This window comes from Mobula hypostoma, chromosome 3 (genome assembly GCF_963921235.1).
Source record: "Mobula hypostoma chromosome 3, sMobHyp1.1, whole genome shotgun sequence".
NCBI classification, from domain to species: Eukaryota; Metazoa; Chordata; class Chondrichthyes; order Myliobatiformes; family Myliobatidae; genus Mobula; species Mobula hypostoma.
In genome coordinates this window covers 220,012,556-220,033,540 of record NC_086099.1, presented here as the reverse complement: position 1 = coordinate 220,033,540, position 20,985 = coordinate 220,012,556, and the positions used below count along the sequence as shown (strand labels likewise).

The following is a 20,985-nucleotide window of genomic DNA, read 5'->3' as shown; positions in this document are numbered from 1 at the left end:
CATTTTCTCCGGGTGCTCTGGATTCCAAAAGACACACGGTTAGGCTTAGTAGGTTGTGGGCGTGCTGCATTGGTGCCAAAAGCACGACAACACTTACGGGCTGCCCCCAGCACATCCTCGAACTGTGTTGGTTGTTGACACAAGTGACACATTTCACCATATGTTTGGATGTTACAATGTGTATGTGACAAATAAAGCTGATCTTTATCTCTTTTTATAAAAGCACAAAGCCTTTGATACATAAGGCAATAACAAAAGTATTACCAATTGGGGATTAGTGCAGTCAACCTTTGTTCCTATTTCTTGTGTTCTTATCACGTTCGCCCTGTGATCGCGTGGGTTACCTCCAGGTGCTGTTTCCACCCACTTTCCAAAGATGTACGGGTGTCATGAACTCTTCAGACCAGCGTGAGGCGCCAGAGAGCATCAGGCCTCAGCGTTCCAATGCACTTAAACACAATTGACTTGTTTTAACTAGAACTTCTTAAAGTGACGGCTTTAGCTGTTAAGTTTCCTTGTGTTTTTGAGTGCGGATTCCTTGTGCATCCTGTTTTTAGTTTATTGAGATTTGATTTTAATATGCATGGGGTTCCCGTGGCTATATGCACTACTTAAGTTCATCTCAACTAACATTCATCGTTGAGCCCTGAATTTGGATCCAAGTAAACTAACAGTGTACTTTAGCCCTCTCAAATAAGTGCACTCTAAGTCATTTGTTATTTCTCTGTTATGCTCTTCAAATAAATTCTCATCGTTACTTTCTACCCTCAAGTCTCGAGATTACTCCATGCCTAGGTTTGTTTGTCTGAAGATCTCGTTATAATGGGTTAGGGTTAGTAACTTATTGGCATGTTATGTTGGTGCGGGAAGCATGGCCACACTTGTGGGCTGCCCCCACAGCACCTAGGACTGTGCTGGTCACGGTCACTAATGATGCATTTCACTCGGCACTCAGTGGCCACTTTATTAGGGACACCAGTACGCCTGCTCATCAATGCAAATACCTAATCAGCCAATCATGTGGCAGCAACTCAATGTACAAAAGCATGCAGACATGGTCAAGAGGTTCAGCTGTTGCTCAGATCAAACATCGGAATGGGGTAGAAATGTGACCTGAGTGACTTTGACCATGCAACAGCCTCCGGAGCTTACAGGAAACGGTGCGAGAAACGAGAATAACATCCAGTGAGCGGCAGTTCTGTGGGTGAAAACACCCAGAGATATCAGAGGAGAATGGCCAGGCTTGTTCATGCTGACAGGAAGGCAACTAACTCAAATAAAGCAACACACATCAAAGTTGCTGGTGAGTGCAGCAGGCCAGGCAGCATCTCTAGGAAGAGGTACAGTCGACGTTTCAGGCCGAGACCCTTCGTCAGGAGGGTTGTTTGTTTAACTCAAATAAACATGTGTTATAACAATGGGGTGCACAAGCCCATCTCTGAACACACAACACATCGAACTTTGAAGTGGATGGGCTAAAATAGCAGAAGACCATATTCAATGGCCACTGAGTCTATGTTTCGATGCATATGTAATAAATTTTAAAAAACGCTAAAACCTAAAGATTAGTTCAAGCTAATTTTGATCCATCAATCTCTTGGTGACTCAGTCTCACAATGGAGAGTACTTCCCAATCCAGAGATCCAAGGACAAAATGTAGGCCAGTAATCAAGAATGCAGCACAGTCATCTTTCGAAAGTGAAGCTGCCTGCTCAGTCATGCTGACAGAAAAGGTCTTGAAGCCAGTCTCCTTACACGGTAGGTAAGGATCTCTGACAGTTATATGAGTGATTGGGTCATCCCAGATTAGTGCGGTCTCCAACTCACTAAGTGCTGGCTGCAGTATGCGTCACTGAACCAGAAGTCCGGGTGCCGAGGGCCCTCAGCCGGTGCCAAGTCTGTGAATCACCGCAGGTCCGCTGGGGAAGTCTAAGCGCAGCGTTTGCAGACCGAGAGTCCGTGTCAGCTGATGCCGGAGATCTGTCCTGGGGTTAAAGCAGTGAGCAAGTGTGTGGGTCGGAGGGAGGGAGGGAGGAACGGAACTCCGTGTTGTTCTACTGAGCATTGTGGGTGTGCTATGTCGGCACTGGGATGTGTGGTAACACTTGCAGACTGCCTTCGGCACACCCTCGGATGTGTTGGCTGTTAATGCAAATGACACATTTCACTGCATGTTTCGATCTACATGTGATAAATAAACTTGAATCCTGAATCAAAAAAGAGCATATTAAAGCAGATTGACTTCCCTACCTCTCAGGCACTAAACCCATAGCAGGTCAACTTGACTGGAAGAAACCAGCCACTGCAATAAAAGTAAAGAGAGCTTTTGAATTTATTTTATTTATTTTATTTTGAGATACAGTACAATGCACTAACAGACCCTTCTGGCCCATCAGGTTCACATCCCCCAGTGACCATTAACCTACTCACCTGTACATCTTCGGAATGTGGGAGGAAACCGGGGCAGCCAGACGAAACCCACGAAGACATGGGAGTGCGTACTAACTCCTTACACATAATGGCGGAATTAAGCCCGGGTCACTGCCGGTGTGACAGTGTTGTGCTAGCCACAGGACAGAAACCAGCCCTGTAACTAACTGTCTGTATCCACCATAAATCAGCCTTTTACACACATCCTACTCTGGTCCCATTTATTTTTCCATATTCCTAGACTCTACCACCCACTACATAAGAGGGGCAATTTTCAGTAATCAATTAACATACGAACCTGGACCTCTTTGGGTTGTAGGAGGGAACTAGAGCATCAGGGTGGAACCCACATGTCACAGGGAGAACGGGACACCTCCACACAAACAGCACCAGAGGTCAGGAACTTACCGGTCTCATTGAATTCTACGACAGCTGCCTCATCTTCGAACACAGAGCAGGCCCTCTGGCCAATGATATTGCGCCAAATTAATTAAATGCCCCAACTAAACTGACTACAATGTAAAAGCAAGGATGTAATGTTGAGGCTTTATAAGGCATGGTGAGCCTCACTTGCAGTATTGTGAGAGCTTTGGACCCTTTATATAAGCAAGGAAGTGCTGACTTCGAAGAGGGTTCGAAGGGTTCACAAAAATGATTCCGGGAATGAAGGGCTTACGGTATATGAGGGGCGCTTGAAGGCTCTATACCTATCCAAACTTCTCTTAAACATTGAAATCGAGCTAGCATGCACAACTAGTAGCTCATTCCACACATTCACAACCTCTGAGTGAAAAGTTTCCCCTCATGTTCCCCTCAAGCTTTTCCCCTTTCATTCTTAACACATGACCTCTAGTTGTAGTTCCACCCAGCCTCAGTGGAAAAAGCCTACTTGCATTTACCCTTTCAAAACCCCTCATAATCTTGTATACCTCTTGCTTTTATATTCCAGTCCTCTTGAATTGAATGCCAACGTCACATTTGCCTTCCTCACCACAGACTCAACCTGCAAATTAACCTTTAGGGAATTCTGCACAAGGATTCCCAAGTCCATTTGTGCCTCAGTTTTTTATATTTGCTCTCCACTTATAAAATAGTCAACCTTTTCGTCTACATTTCTGCATGACCATACACTTCCTGACAGTATTCCATCTACCATTTCTTTACCCATTCTCCTAATCTGTCTAAGTCCTGCTGTAGCCTCTCTACTTCCTCAAAGCTACCTGCCCATTCACCTACCTTCATATTGTCTGCAAACTTTGCAACAAAGCTATCAATTTCATCATCCAAATCATTGACATATAACGTAAAAAGATTCAGTCCCAAAACAGACCCTGTGGAACACCACTAGTCACTGGCAGTCAACCAGAAAAGCCTCCCTTTATTCCCACTCTTTGCCTCCTGCCAATCAGCCACTGCTCATGAGTGCAATTTGTCAAAGGGCTTCTGAAAATCTGAAAACACAACACCAGCCAATTCTCCTTTGTCTATCCTGCTTGTTAATTCGTCAAAGAATTCCAAAAGATTTGTCAGGTAAGATTTTCCCTTGAGGAAACCATGCATGACTACAGCCTATTTTATCATGAATCTCCAAGTACACTGAAACCTCATCCTTAATAATCTACTCCAACATCTTCCCAACCACTGAGGTCAGACTGTGGTTTCCTTTCTTCTGCCCCACCCTTCTTGAAAAGTGGAGTGACATTTGCAATTTTCCAGTCTTCCGGAACCATTCCAGAATCTAGTGGTTCTTGAAAGATCATTACTAATGCCCCCAAAATATCTTCAGCCACCTCTTCCAGAACCCTGAGGTGTACACCATCAGGTCCAGGTGACTTATCTACCTTCAGACCTTTCAGTTTCCCAAGAACCTTCTCTCTAATAATGGTAACTTCACACACTTCATGACCCCTGTCACCTGGAACTTCCATTATGTTGCTAGTGTCTTACATTGTGAAGACTGACGCAAAATTCTTACTCAGTTCGCCCGCCATTTCCTTGCCTCCATTACTACCTCTCCAGCATCGTATTCCGCAGTCCAATATCCACTCTCACCTCCCTTTACGCTTTACGTATCTGAAGAAACTTCTGGTATCCTCTTTAATATTATTGGCTAGCTGACTTTCATATTCCATCTTTACCTTCTTAATGACTTTTTCAGTTGCCTTCTGTTGGTTTTTAAAAGCTTCCCAATCCTCTAACTTCCTACTAATTTTTGCTCTATTAGATGCCCTCTCTTTGGCTCTTATGTTGGCTTTGATTTCTCTTGTTAGCCATTTTTTTTATATATATATATCAAGTGCAATCGTGAACAATAGCCAGATCAGAAATGCTGATCAAGTCAACTAGTTCCCAAAGAGAACTCTGATAGGCCAATCAGATGGTTCACTGCTGCTCAGCAATAGAACACAAAAAAATCATATGTACAATTAAGAAACGTTAAAAAATAGTAGAAATACTGGAGTCATGATGATCATGATGAAGTCTGCTGGAGAGAGACATTTATACACATACTCCATTATTCAAAGAGATTGAAGGATAAGGTTGCAGGGTGACAAAACGTGACAAGAGCACTTGGAACTAAAAACATCCATTGTGTCATCTCGCCTTTAGACTTCTTTCTCCTCCTTGGGTTGTATATATTCTGTGCCTTCTGAATTGCTTCCAGAAATTCCAGCTATCAGCCCTGCCAGTGTTCTTTTCCAATCAATTCTGGCCAACTCCTCTCTCATGCCTCTCTAATTCCCTTTACTCCACTGTAATACTGATACATCTGATTTTAGCTTCATCTTCTCAAATTTCAGGATGAATTTGATCGTATTATGATCACTTTCCCGTAAGGGTTCTTTTACCTTAAGCTCTCAGGTTCATTGCACAACACGCAATCCAGAATAGTTGATCCCCTAGTGGGCTCAATCATGAGCTGCTCTAAAAAGCCATCTTGTAGACACTCTAGAAATCCCCCCTCCTGGAATCCAGCACCAACTTGCTTTGCCCAATCTACCTTTATGTTGAGGACCCCCATAACTATTGTTACATTGCCCTTCCTACTGTTTGCAGGTCTGTATACAACTATAGAGCTATGAACGACATGAAGGAAATCTGGAAGTTGACCCTGACTAAAGGGCTTAAAAAGAGGATCTTCATAGCAGTCATAGAGTCCATTCTCACGTACGGATGCGAGACGTGGACACTCACCAAGACTTTGCGTAAGTCTCTAGATGGTTGCTATACACGAATGCTCCGGATGGCTCTTGACGTGTGTTGGCAACAGCACATGAAGAACGTCGAGCTCTATGACGACCTACTGATACTCACCACTAAAATCGAGGCGAGAAGACTGCAACTAGCGGGGCACTGTCTATGCCACCCCGAGCTACTTGCCAGCCTAGTCATCATATGGGAGCCCAAGCACGGGAGGATGAATCCCGGGCGCCCTCCCAAGACTATGGTCAACACGCTCCTAGAAGACAGCAGCGTGGCTAATGTAGATGAACTGAACACACTGATGAGGGAGAGGGAGAAGTGGAGAGTCCGTCATCGTGCCCGACGCTGGCCCCCTAGGCCCCCTAGACCTGAGTCGACATAGTAGTAGTATACAACTCCCATCAGGTTCTTTTTACTCTTACAGTTCTTTAGCTCGATCCACAATGATTCAACACCTTCCCACTTCATGTTACCTTGTTCTCATGAATTGATTTCATTTTTTAGCGACAGAGCAATGCCACCCTCTCTGCCTTCTTGCCTGTCCTTTCGATTCAATGTGTATCCTTGGACATTAAGCTCCCAGCTATAATCTTCCTTCAGCCGTGATTCAGAGATGCCTGCAACTTCATATCTGCCAATCTGCAACTGTGCTACATGTTCAACTACCTTATTCTATATGTTGCACGCATTCAAATATAAAACCCTTTAAGGGTCCTGTGTTCACCCTTTTCGATTTTGTCTGCCTTTTACGTTGCGACTCATCCTGTTGATTGTGATTTTGCCCTATCATCAGCGTCTCCTCACTACACATTGCCTGTTTGTAAACCAGCTACCTCATCATCAGCACTATCATCTGCCTTTCCTACAATACTTCCTGCATTGAAATAACTGCAGCTCAGGACTATGCTCAACATTTTGATACCTAACTTTGACTGAGGTCTTACCAACATCTGCCTCCACAACCTCTCCACAAGCTGCTTTTTATGATGTATGTCCATGATTTGGACTATGAGATTAATGAATTTGTGGCTAAATTTGTCGATGATACAAAGATAGGTGGAGGAGCAGGTAGTGTTGAGGAAACAGAGCCTGCAGAGAGACTTAGGGAATAGGCAAAGAACTGGCAAATGAAATACATTGTTGGAAAGTTTCGGGCTCCTTATTTTAGAAAGGATATAGTGACATTGGAGAGGTTTCAGAGAAGATTCACGAGAATGATTCCAGGAATTGAAGGGTTACCATACGAGTAACGTCTGACAGCTCTTGGGCTGTATTCCCTGCTGTTTGTGAAAATGAGGGGGGATCTTATTGAAGCATTCTGAATGTTAAAAGGCCTGGAAGAATTAGATATGGCAAAGATATTTCCCATGGTAGGGGAGTCTAGGACAAGAGGAATAGATAGAGTGGATAGCCAGCGCCTCTTCCCCAGGGCACCATTGCTCAATACAAGAGGACATGGCTTTAAGGTAAGGGGTGGGAAGTTCAAGGGGGATATTAGAGGAAGGTTTTTTACTCAGAGAGTGGTTCATGCATGGAATGCACTGCCTGAGTCAGTGGTGGAGGCAGATACACAATTGAAGTTTAAGAGACTACTAGACAGGTATATGGAGGAATTTAAGGTGGGGGCTTATATGGGAGGCAGGGTTTGAGGGTCGGCACAACATTGTGGGCCGAAGGGCCTGTACTGTGCTGTACTATTCTATGTTTCTATGTAAGAGGACATGACTTCAGAATTGAAGGATGTCCATTTAGAACAGAGATGCGGAGAAATTACTTAGTCATAGGGTGGTAAATCAGTGGAATTTGTTGCTGTGAGCAGCTGTGGAGGTCAAGTCATTGGATGCAGTTAAGGCAGAGATAGATAGGTTCTTGATTAGCCAGGGCATCAAAGGGTACAGGGAGAAGGCAGGGGAGTGGGGATGACTGGAAGAATTGGATCAGCCCATAATTGAATGGTGGAGCAGACTCAATGGGCCGAATGGCCTATTTCTGCTCCTATATCTTATGGTCTTATGTTCTGGCACTCTGGTTCCCATCCTCCTGCAACTCTAGTTTAAACCCCTCTATGATCCAAAATTCTTATGCCCTCCTTCCTACACCAACTCCTTAGCCACGTATTAAACTGTATAATCTTCCTAGTTCTGGCCTCACTAGCACTGCACATGGGTAGTAATCCTGAGATCACAACCCTGGAGGTCCTGCCTTTTATCTTAGCACCTAACTCCCTGAACTCCCTATGCAGAACCTCATCACTCTTCCTACCCATGTCAGTGGTACCAATGTGGACTACAACTTCTGGCTGTTCACCCTCCCATTTAAGAATGCTGAGAATTCAATCTGAGATATCCTGGACCCTGACACCCGGGAGGCAACATTCCATCCAAGGTTCTCATTCTCACCCACAGAACCTCCTGTCTATCTCCCTAATGAATCCCCTATCCCCACAACGCGCCTCTTCTCTCTCCACCCTTCTGAGTCGCAGAGCCAGACTCAGTACCAGAGACCCGATCACTGTGACTTTCCTCTGTTAGGTCACCCTCCCCTCCTGCCACACTCCCAACATTATCCAAAGTGATAGATCTGTTGTTGAGGGGGATGGCCACAGGGGTACTCTGCACTGGCTCCTTAAACCACTTCCCTTTCCTGACTGTCACCCGGTTTCCTGTGTTCTGCATTTTGGGTGTAACTACCTCTCTACACGTCCTGTCGCTTCCTCAGCCTCCCAAATGATCCGGAGTTCATCCATTTCCAGCTCCAACTGCTTAAAACGGATTGTTAGAAGCTGCAGCTGGATGCACTTCTTATAATTGTAGGGTCAGAGACACTGCCTGCCCACATCCTGCAAGAGGAGCATTCATCTATCCTACCTGGCATCTCCACTGAACTAGCTGAGCAGATATAAAGAAGGGAAGGAAAATTAAAATCTAAACCTTGAGCTTTGCTTTTCTCTGCTTTATCTGACTGAAACCTTGAGGAGCTAAAACCTCAAGATCACCATTCTGACTCTCTCCACTCAGACAATGGCCGCTGCTCTTGTCCCTGCCTTCCTTTAATTTGCTCTTGCTAATCAATCCCAAATGCCGACGGGTCACTAGTCAAAGGTCTTTTTCACCGTCATGACCCGCTGCTGGCTTTTCTACTTGGGCTGCAGACCTGAAATCCCCTCCTCTCAAAACTTCTGATGTCCGGATTGGTCACTGGTCAAAGCTCTTTTTGTCTTTGTCTCATACAACTTCAACGTAACATCCCATTTTCTGTACTTAATGCTTTGATTCATGAAGGCCAATGTGCCAAAATACTTTACGAACCTATTCTTTGACACCATTTTCAATGAATTGTGGACCTGTATTCCCAGATCCCTTTGTTCCACTGCACTCTTCAGTGCTTCACCGTTTACTGTGTAAGACTTACCCTGGTTGGTCGTACCGAAGTGCAGCACCTTGCACTTGTCTCCATTAAACTGCATTTGCCATTCTTCAGGCTACTTTTCCAGCTGATCCAGGTCTTGCCACTAGCCACGATAGTCTTCCCCACTGTCCACCACACCTTGTGTCATCTGCAAATTTAGCCAGATAGTGGAGAATCTGTGGTACTCGTCGCCACAGGTGGCTGTAGAGGCCAAGTCTTCATGTATATTTAAGGCAGAGGCTGATAGATTCTCAATTATTCAGGACATGGGCCAAGTCAGGAGATTGTGGCTGAGAGGGAAATGAATCAGCCATAATTAAATAGTGGAGCAGACTCGATGAGCCAAATAGCCTAATTCTTATGGCCGTGTGGTCTAAACGAATCCCTTCTGCCTACACAATGTCCAAATCCCTCAATTTCTCAGCACATTCATGTGCCTATCTAAAGGCCTCTTAAATTGTCTGTTATAAAAAGGATCTAGTGCTTTCCTGGCGTAAAGGATAAATAAATTTTTCTCGGGCTTCCTGTACCTGGCTGGAAGCCCAATAAGAGTTTAATCATCCCTATTGTATCTGCCTCCACTACCATCCCTGGCAGCATGCTCCAGACACTACCACTACCATCCCTGGCAGCATGCTCCAGACACTACCACTCCCTGTGTAAAAAACATACCACACACATCTCCTTTGCTCAATTCAATTTAAACCCTCTGGTGTTGACTTTTCAATCCTGGGGAGAGATACTGGCTGTCTATCTATGACTCTTGTACTCTAAAACAAAAATATCAGGACACTTCAATTAATTTATACATATTTGTAATATTTTAAACCATGTACATTTTTATCTTTTAAAAAACTCAGAATTTTCTTTTAAATAAATCTTACTCGATTTCATGTACTTGTGAATGTTAGAATCTCCTTCACTCTGAGGGTGGGCTCATCATGACACAAAAGGAGGCCATGGACCGACATGTCAGAACAGGAATGGGAATTGGTATTAAAATATTTGGCCACTGGGAAGATGGAGTGGAAGTGTTCAAAGTCGTCGCCCAGATTTATGACAGGTTTCACCAATGTAGAGGAGGCCACATTGGGAGTATCAGATACAATAGATAACCCCAGCAGACTCACAGGCAAAGAGTTGCCCCACCTGAAAGGACTGCTTGCGGCCCTGAATGGAGGGAGGAGGTGAATGGGTAGGTGCGGGAATAAGGGAGATTAGTGTTGAGGGACGAATGGACAAGGGAATCACAGAGGGAGCGATCCTGTGGGAAGTGGAGATGGGGAAGGTGGGAGGGAGTAAAGATGTGTTTGGTGGTAGGATCCCTTTGGAGATGGTGGAAGTTGAAGAGAATGATGTGTTGAATGTGGAGGCTCGTGGGGTGGTAGGTAAGGACAAGAGGAACTCTATTACTATTATGGCAGCAGGAAGATGGGGTGAGCACGATGTCTGGGAAAATTAAATAAATAGTGCAGCAAGAGAGAGAAAAAATGTGAAGTAGTGTTCATGGGTTCATTGTCCATTCAGAAATCTGATAGCTGTTCCTGAAATGTTGAATGTGTCTTCAGGCTCCTGTACCTCCTTGACTAGAAGAGGGGTGATTGGGGTTCTTAATCACCAATGTAGAGGAGGCCACATTGGGAGTATCAAAGGCATCGCCTTTTGAAGATGCCCTGGATGCTGGGAAGGCTATGATCAGAAAGTGCCAACATGCTTGTAGGTAGCTGGTCCATGAACCACCTCACTTATCACTGTCTCTTTGTCTACACTTTCCATACAACTGTGATTCTCTCTTCAGACTTCAAACAAGATGGTGGCTGATGGTACAGGTTTTAAAGAAAATACATTTTCGCAATAGATTTTTTTTTCATTAATAATGTATTGAGAAATTTAGTTTGACATGCAAAAAGATGAGATATGAGAAATGGAGTATATAAAACATTGGACTTGGTTATTATATAACAGTGCAAAAAGTATTAAAATGTTTATGTTTCTAAATATATAGGCTTTCATTGGACCAATCTGGCAAGATATGATGGCCTTGTTCTGTGACGTACCTCTAAATGGCATATAAATACATTAACATTTAAAAATACCAAATGTAAAATAGAATCTTACAAGGACTTTTCACCAATGTTGGAGGCTTTCAGATATTTCAGACCCCACTTCACCTTGTTATTCAATTGTAAAGCAAACTCATACAACTTTCCCTCATTTTCCTTTAGGACAATGGTTTCACTGTGAGATGACTACCTCAGTGCATTAATATAGAGTTTTTGTTCCTTTTTCTGTTGGGGGGGGATTGATGCCATTTCTTTGAACAACTTCCATGGTTTTTCTGTATTTGATGGCTATCTAGAGAAGACAAATCTCAGAGTTGCATTCTGTATACATACTTTGATAATAAAATGAATGTTTAGAGACAGTTAACTTTTTTAAATTCATCCTTCAGGATCTGGGCAAGTCAAACAATTATGTTAATTTGTCATAGAGTTATACAGCACGGAAACAGGCCCTTCGGCACATCTGGTGCATATCAATCAAGATGTCCCATTCAAGCTAGTACCATTTGCCAGCATTTGGCCCGTAACCTTCTAAACCTTCCTATCCACGCTTTTAAAAGTTGTCATTGTGCCTGTGTTGTGCTGCTGTTGCAGAAATCTAATTGTCATGGTTTTTACATCCTGGGTATGCCCTGGCTCAAGATGGCAAATAAGTTTTCCTATGATAATACACTTGATCTTGAATTCCACTTCCCTCTATAGGCGCTGCTTGACCTGCTGTATTTTTTTTACTACAGATTTTTTCATGTGATTGAACAGTTGTAATTGTTGACAATATCTGAATGTCCATCCCCAACTGCTCTCGATCTGAATGAGTTGCTAAGCGATTTCAGAGAGCATCTAGAAGTGGATGTGGAGTCATATATAGACCAGCCTGGATAAGGATGGCAAATATGCTTTCATAAAGGACATTATTAAACTATATTATTCAACACATTTTATAAATAAATTACAGGTTATTAAATTAATTTAAATTCCTCAGCTGCTACAGTGGGATTTGAACCAGGGTCTCTGTTATCTGTCCAGGCCTCTTGGTTTCTAGTCACTGTGCAAAGACAATTTACCTTACACCTCCTCCTGCGACATGGGGTGCTCCAGGGACCTGGGTTCGATCGTGACCTGGGGCACTGTCCGTGCGGTCTAAAGATTCCCGCTGTGACCACATACGGTTTTTCTGTAGGTGCTCTGGTTCCCTCCCACATCCATAGGGCACAACAGCCACAGCTCACTCACTGGTGGCCAAAGTATATTCCCAGTTTAATGGAAGTATATTCAAAGAATAATAATTCCACTATAACAGTGAAAGTGACATTAGAAAACTTGCAGAATTCTCGTCTGAAATCACATTTTCTGGATAGAGTCAGAGTCACAGAGGACAGAGGGAGGCCGTTCGGCCCACCAGCCCACCACTTCCATGCCAATCTTTTTGACCATCAATTCTAATCCTAAATTTGCCCTCTTTACGGCCATATGCTTCTATGTCTTGCCTATTATGTGCCATCTAAAATGCCTCATAAATGTACCAATGATATCTAATTCCACCACCTCCTCTTTTGGCAATGCTTTCCAGATATCAACCACTCCCTATGTAAAGAAACTTAACTCTCTAATCCCCTTTAAAACTCCTTCCTCTCACCTTAAATCCATGCCCTCTTGTTTTTAATACCACTATCAAGGGAAAAAGATTTTACTAAAAAAAAATTGAACTACATTTGGTACATAGAGCTTAGAAAAATAGAGGGCTATGGGTAACCCTAGGTAATTTCTAAAGTAAGTACATATTCAGCACAGCATTGTGGGCTGAATGGCCTGTATTGTGCTGTAGGTTTTCTATGTTCTATGTTCTACACTATCGATGCTTCTCATATTCTTAAATACTATATTCTCCTATACGGTTAAATAATGGTACAACACAGTATGTCTCGATGGGAAGATAAGTTTCCATAAGACCATAGCATATAGGAGCAGAATACGCCATTCAGAGTTAAGAGTCAGAAATCAAGTTTAAAATTACTGACATATAGCACGTCGTCAATCTGCTCCGCAATTCGATCATGGCTGATTTATTTTTTGTGCCCCACTCTCCTGCCTTCTCCCTGTAACCTTTGATGCCTTGAATAATCAAGAACCTATCAACCTCCATATTAAATATACCCAATAACTTGACCTCCACAGTCATCTGTGGCAATGAATCATAGATTCACTATTTCCTATTGTATTGTATTATTTCACCCAAAAAGTTGATTCTCTGTCTGCATAGATGCTGCCTGAACTGCTGAGTTCCCCCAGCAGTTTGTCTTATGTTCCAGACACTACAGTTCAATATGAAGCAGTAAGGTGAGCCATTCTGCAGATCTAGTGTGAAAGCCTTTCCAGGGAGCGAGCTCTCCAAATTCAGAATCCAAGTCATGCTCCATAAATTGTAGGGCACAAAAGCAAAGAAACAGACCCTTCAGCTTATCTAGTCCATGCCAAACTGTAATTCTGCCAAGTCCCATCGATGCACGCCTGGTCCATAGCCCTCTCTACCCCTAAAAACCATGCATTTATCCAAACTTCTCTTAAATACTGCAATCAAACACGCGTCCACCACTTCCACTGGCAGCTCGTTTCACACTGGCATGAGCCTTTGAGTGAAGAAGTTCTCCCTCAAGTTCCCCTTAAATTTTGCTCTCTTCATTCTTAACCTATGATCTCTAGTTTTTGTCTCGCCCAACCTCAGTGGAAAAAGCCTGCTTGTAATTACCCTATCTATACCCTTCATGACTTTGTATACCTTTTTGGACCTGCCACAATTCATACATCCTCTCTAAATGCCACCTCAAACATTTATCTTTAATTCAGATCAGCTCTATTCTAATAAATAGCAACTACAAATCCACCTGTTCAGCACTTCCTCATAAGACAATCTGCTTAATCCAGATGTCTCAATGTCCTAGTCTGGTTGACAAACCAGCATCAGGAGACCCCTCCCTTGCCAAACCAGTAAAGTGACAAGAAATTATGCAGTTATGGAGAGAGGTCGAGCAAGTTGAGACTTTTTCATGGGAGAATAAAGGATAATCTTATAAAGGTGTATAAAATTATGTGTGGCATAGATAGGGGGAATGCCTACAGTCTGATTCCCAGGGTTGAGGAATCAAGAACTAGAGCGCACAGGTTTTAGGTGACAGGGAAGCAATTTAATAGGAACTTGAGGGGCAACGTTTTCACCCAGGGAGTGCCAGAGGAATTAATTAAGACAGGTACATTAACAACATTTAAAAGTAACTTGGACAGGTACGTGGAGAGGAAAGGTTTAGAGCAGGATTTTCCATCCTGGGGTCCACAGACCTCTTGGTTAATGGTAGGGGACCATGACATAAAAAAGTTTCGGAATCCCTGCTTTAGAGGGATTAATTAAATTAAGGGCATCCGTTAGTCTTGCGAGACCATGGATCTGCACCTGGAAAGCCTTCACTCTCCAGGGCACAGGCCTGGGCAAGGTTGTATGGAAGACCAGCAGTTGCCCATGCTGCAAGTCTCCCCTCTCCACGACACCAATGTTATCCAAGGGAAGGGCATTAGGACCCATACAGCTTGGCACCAGTGTCGTCGCAGAGCAATGTATGATTAAGTGCCTTGCTCAAGGACACAACACATTCCCTCGGCTAGACCTTCACGAAGGTCGACTCACAACCTTCAGGTAGCTAGTCCAATGCCTTAACCACTTGGCCACGAGGGATACAGGTCAAACATAGAACTAAATTAGATGGGAATCCTGCTCTAAATCTGAAGTACAATGAAGTGGGAAGAAAGGCCTGTTTCTCTGCTGTATGACTCCATGAATCTAAATGTCAATTGAATGGTTTCATTTGTGAATGGGTGGTCAAGTTCCATGAGGCCCAGTCAGATCTTCTTTATGTTACCTCGCAGAGAAGAGCAGATTGTGAAGAGAGAGGATGCCCATTTGTACTAGTCTGGGAACACCTGATCCCTTCTGAGGCCTGTTTCATAGCTGGATGGAAGACCATTTAGCAACATCAGGGGCAGTATGGTTTGCCCAGAGAAGAAATGGGTGTCACTCAACCAAAGAATCAAACATAACACGCAGCACCATACAGTCTCTGTGATCACCAGTGGTCACAGCCACCTCAGGAACAACTTTATCACATAGGACAGAGGGATTCAAGGTGCAAGTACTTTGGAAATCAGCCATGATCAAATAGTGGAGCAAACTTGATGTATCTAATGTCCTAATTTTGCTCCTATGCTTTGTGGTCTTATGGAAAGGTGGTGATAGGCTCATTTTAAGGAGTCAAATCATTTTTGGAGAGGAGGAGTGGGCAGGAGGGGTGCTGGAAGTGTGTGTCAGATTGATAAGAAATATAAAAGTAATTCAGAACAGACAGATCAGTAGGGTAACTCCCCACCTAGTTGAGAAGTTCCTAAGATGGGAAATTTGGAACCAACCTCCACTAGTCGCACACTGAAGTAGTCAGCCCTGCAGCGTGAGGTGCACAGTACATAACAAATACACACCGCAGGATGCCTCCCCAGTTTACGACAAATATCAAGTAAACTTTTCAAATTCTTAGCTTATAATCAATTCAATAGATACATGAACCAATCACAAAAACCAGTTTTGCATCAAAATGCATGTACCTACTGCCATCTAAAATCAGCACACACATCAGAGACAATAGTGCACTTACACTAATTTGTTAGCTGAGACTTTACATTTGAAATAGATTAAATACAATGAATAAAAGAACTCATTTAAAAACACTAATGGTGCATGCATAATTTGTAAAAGAAAGAACTCAAATGCTCTTTGCATTCAGGGTGGAGGAAGCAAGAAGACTGATCCGGACGTATTTCTCCATTGCCTGGAAGACTCATCCTGGAAAATGCCTACATCTACAGCACACAAACAGCAGTCGTCCAGCTTCTCAAGAGCAGCCAGAAAGGGGCAGAAAACTGTGGCCCGGCCAATTATGTCAGGATGAATACAAATATTTTCTATTCCGCTGCTATCATTCCTGAACTCCGATTTCCCAATCTACCTCATCATGGCCCCTGTACTTTATTTGTCCAATGCACTTTATTTTCTCTGGAACAGCAATGTTATATTCTTCATTGTTTGTCTTTTTACCACCTTGACATATGGTGGAATCTACCTGGACAGCATGCAAACAAAAGCTGTAGCACACATAGAATGTTGGAGGAACTCAGCAGGTCAGGCAGCATCTATAGAGAGGAATAAGCAGATGACGTTTCAGGCTGAGACCCCTCATCAAGACTGAAAAGAAAGTGGTAAGAAGCAAGAATGAGAAATGGAGGGGAGAGGGTGAATAAGTACAAGCTGGTAGATGATAGCTGAGATCAACTGAGGGGGAAGACAGGTGGGTGACGAAGTGAGAGGCTGGGAGCTAATAGTTGGACTTGTGCTCATATTATTTTGTGACTGTATGTGCTACATAACTATATGCATTGTGTGTGACTGTATGTACTGTGTTGTGCATGTTGGCCCCAGAGAAATGATGTTTTGTTTAGCTGTATACATGTGTATGGTTGAATGACAATTAAACTTGAAGAGTTAAAAGGGCAGAAGAAGGAATATGATAAGGGAGGAAAGTAGACAATGGAGAAAGGAAAAGAGAAGGGGCACCAGAGGAAGGTTTCACTGTAGCTCAGTACATGTGACAATAATAAACCAATACCAATTCATCATTTCTTTTACCTCCCAAGGACTTCTGGCTCCCTTCAGATCACCAGGCTACCTGGTGAATGAAACCACCTGGGCCACAATTTCAAGTTTACTGTATGCCATATCATGTGTCATATGACCTGCAACCAACTGGACGAAGCAGTGGACAGCATCTTTTTAGGACTCAGTGCCTTCTGGATGCAACCAGTTACGAGTCACACTGGAACTCCATGATCCTGGCAGAATGGAAGGGTCTTGGCCTGAAACATCGGCTCTTTATTCCTCTCCATAGATGCTGCCTGACCTGCTGAGTTCCTCCACCATTCTGTGTGTGTTACTCAGGATTTCCAGCATCTGCGGAATCTCTCATGTTTCAAAGGAGGATTTGATTGAGTAATTTTGATACCTTTGTGGAGATTGGCTGGCTTCTGAGCAAACAATTCAGCTTCAAATCGTTCTTAATATATCAATACTTCCAAATTTAACTGAAAGTGAATCCCCTGGCCTCTGCCCCAGAGAATAAAATTACTGCAACATGATTAATGGTGCTGAATTCTAAAGGACTTTTTTTTATCCATCTGGTTAATCAATCTTATTTTGTTTTAAAATCAAGTATTATTATTTGAAACATATATATTAAGACATGGTAACCAACTAGTCTTGTTTCCTTTTAACCCTTGTAACAATATGTTCATCATTAGCAGAAGTGATGTATAAGCTAAAGACCTCAGGCTAAACATCAGTTAACATTTTAGGAACAACTTCCTTCCCTCCACTCTATTTCTAAACAGACCATGAACCTATGAACACTGCCTCACTTTTTCAGCTACTTTTTTCAGTATTTCTGATTGTAACATAGTAATTTTTATGTATTGCACTGCTGCTGTAAAACAATAAATTTCACAACATATGTTAGTGATATTAAACCTGATTCAGAGCTTCCACCTTTGAGCAGAGGTACTATAGGACAATCTAATTACAGCAAGAAATTCCCTCCTTCCAGACTCAACCCACCTTTAACTACAGAAGATTCCTCTCTTTCTCCACCCTAAAATTTCAATCATCCTTATCAGAGTCCTTTTGCACTTCTGAAATTGAGTGAGTCAGACACATCCAAGGTATGAACAGATGTCATCCTGTGGAGTGGGTTGAAAGTGCCCAAACTTTTTCTAATCAAAAGCCTTAAAGATCACGAAGGATATGATGGCCATCCCTTCCTATAACTAGCCAACATTCACACTGGATATCATAGCTTCCTATCCAAAATGTAAACAACACACAAAATGCCTGAAGAGCTCAGCAGGTCAGGCAGCATCTATGGAAGGGAATAAACAGTTGACGTTTTACACCAAGACCTTTCATTTGGACTCCTATTCATAGATGCTGCCTGGCCTGCTGAGTTCGTCCAGCATTTTGTGTGCGTTGCTTGAATTTCCAGCATCTGCAGATTTTCTCTTGTTACCTTCTCTTGCTTGTCTCTCACTCATTAGTGTCACTATCCCAGTGATCAAACTGTGGAGTTCCTGAAGAGATTTTCGTTCAGAAATTGTGCCTCTGCAGGGAAAAGTACCCTTGTCATTTTGCAACTCCACCTGCCCATAAGTGGCAGCAGTGCAACACGAACTCAGGTACACAACTACAGCTTGCTAAATGAAGCAACACAATTTACAAAGGGCAGAATGTACAACTTCAAAATAAGAATAGAACATATAATGTTTCCCTGGTCTAAACATCTCCCGCCAGTTAAACACAAAGACTACACTTGGTCACAGCTCTCCCACTGCAAACCATGAGGTATCGATCCAGTTATTCCCCTGGATTTATCACTGCATACCAAATTTTGGACTTGTGAAAATCTTCTTGCAACAAACAAACTTCCATTTGTCTTTCGTTGGACTTGCCATTTTGAGAAGAGGACCAACGTTTTTGGTTCCTTTGGCTTCATTTTGTCCGGGCAGTAACTGTGGCAATGACAATGGCGTCGACATTATCAAACATACTGAAGGCACATTTGAGAGAGCTCAATCACGGAACTTTTCCACCAGCGGAGACAATCAATAGGTCAGACTCCACAGTCAGCAAGTCTCTTGGTGAGCTTCCTGCTCAAGATCTGATGTGTGGATAGACAAGCCACTCCTAAGTGGAAGAGGATTTGCCACAAGTTCCTCAGCCCAAATAAATAAAAGTTGCATATACAAATAAGAGCCAGTGCTCCAAGTGCCTTGATCATCCTGGCCGACACATAGAACAGGTACAGGTAACACTGAAAAAGGAATAGATTCAACCATTAAAATGCAAGCTTGGCTTACATACAGATCCACGTTCTGTTCATGCAAGCTACATGAAGCAAAAACTTCAAACGATGACTTCTATAATCTAAAATAAAAACAAAAAATAAATACAAGAGATTCTGCAAATGCTGGAAATCCAACGTAACACACACAAAATGCTGTAGGAGGAATAAACAGGCAATGTTTAAAGGCGAATGGATAAAGGCGAAGCCTTTTAGGACTGAGATTAGGAAAAACTTCTTCACACAAAGAGTGGTGAATCTGTGGAATTCTCTACCACAGGAAACAGTTGAGGCCAGTTCATTGGCTATATTTAAGAGGGAGTTAGATATGGCCCTTGTGGCTAGGGGGATCAGAGGTTTTGGAGGGAAGGCTGGTGCAGGGTTCTGAGTTGGATGATCAGCCATGATCATAATAAATGGCGGTGCAGGCTCGAAGGGCCAAATGGCCTACTCCTGCACCTATTTTCTATGTTTCTATGTTTCAGGCCAAGACCCTTGACTGGCAATGGAAAGAAAGGACGAAGTCCCTTTATTTCTCTGTATTCCTCTCTATAAGACACTTTATTCACTCCATATTTGCTGAGCTCTTCCAGAAATGTGTGTGTTAAAAACAAAAAGATACTGAAGAATTTAGTGGGTCTGGCAGGATCTGTGGAAAGTGAGAGAGCTTCTCACTCCACAGATGCTGCCTGACCTACTGAATGCTTCCAGATTTTTGTGTTTCTATTTCAGGTTGCCAGCATTAGTGGGGTTTTTTTTCAAACACAAAATGAAATCTATTTAACACTTACTTCACACTCAGTTTAATTCTGGAAACAAGGCAGTCCATACAGTTGTGCCATTCATTCAATTGTACCATTCAAAGGCTGCCACAGTAGTGTAGGGTTTAGCATGACACTTTACAGAGCCAGTGATTGCGATCAGGGTTCAATTACCACCACTGTCTGCGAGGACTTTTTATGTCCTCCCCTAGACCATGTGAATTTCCTCTGGGTACTCCAGTTTCCTCCCTCATTCCAAAAACATACTGATCAGGGTTAGTAAATTGTGGGCATGCCATGTTGGTGCCAGAAGCATGGCAACACTTGCGGGCTGCCCCCAGCACAATGCTATCTCCTTCAACCGTCCCACAATGAGGTTAGTTTAATCGCGTTGGGGTTGTTGGGACAGCATGGCTCAAAGGGCCAGAAGGGCCTGCTTCGTGCTGTATCTATCTGTCTATCAACTAAGCAAAAAATAAATAAAACAGCACAGTAATTCAAATCGGCTCTGACTGAGATTAGAGAGATTAGATTTATTTTTCACATGCACATCAAAACATACAGTGAAATGCGTCATTTGCATCAAATCCAATCAGCAAGGATTATGTTGGCGGCAGCCTGCAATTGTCACCACGCTCTGGGTATCAATTTAGCATGCCCACAATTTACTAATCCTAACCTGTACATCTTTGGAATGTGCATACAAAACTCCTCAGACAGTGACAGGAATTGAACCCTGATCTTGCAGCTAATGCTGTAAAGCATTCTGCTGAACGCTATGCCACTGTGCCGCCCCTCCTTCCTCCCCTTAAATTAATAACTCATGGATAATAAGGATGAGGCCTCCATTTCTGTGTAAGACATTTCGTGATATTTGGAAAAGTAGATTTATGGAAGAGGATGAGTTTACTAAACGTCGACTAAACACCACTCAACTAATGCAGCAAGAGCTGTATCGTAGTTTCTTGGCACAAATAACTTCTCAAGATCAGATAAGCTGGATTGCCTTCATCTGCGGCTATGGGGGATGAGGAACTGCAGCTTGCTGTTTCTTACAGGAATGTGGCCCACGACGGCATCCCCATGCATCGGCCTTGCCACACAGGGAACTGTGCTAATGCTACTTTGTGACTGTAT

The 20,985-nt window shown here is 43.0% G+C and overlaps 1 protein-coding gene across 4 annotated transcripts in view; it reads right to left on the bottom strand.

Moving 5' to 3' along the window:
- Nucleotides 1-20,985, bottom strand: part of sec22c (SEC22 homolog C, vesicle trafficking protein) — a 98,806-nt gene that overhangs the window by 33,898 nt on the left and 43,923 nt on the right. The window contains exon 7 of one of the 4 annotated variants that reach the window (XM_063044556.1): nucleotides 9,060-9,190. The exons of 2 other annotated variants lie outside the window; for them this stretch is intronic. In XM_063044556.1, the coding sequence (XP_062900626.1) occupies nucleotides 9,146-9,190 (45 nt within the window). In that variant the 3' untranslated portion in view covers nucleotides 9,060-9,145. Of the gene's footprint in view, nucleotides 1-9,059; nucleotides 9,191-10,931; nucleotides 19,058-20,985 lie in introns of those variants that run through there. One more of the 4 variants, XM_063044554.1, reaches the window with a different exon arrangement.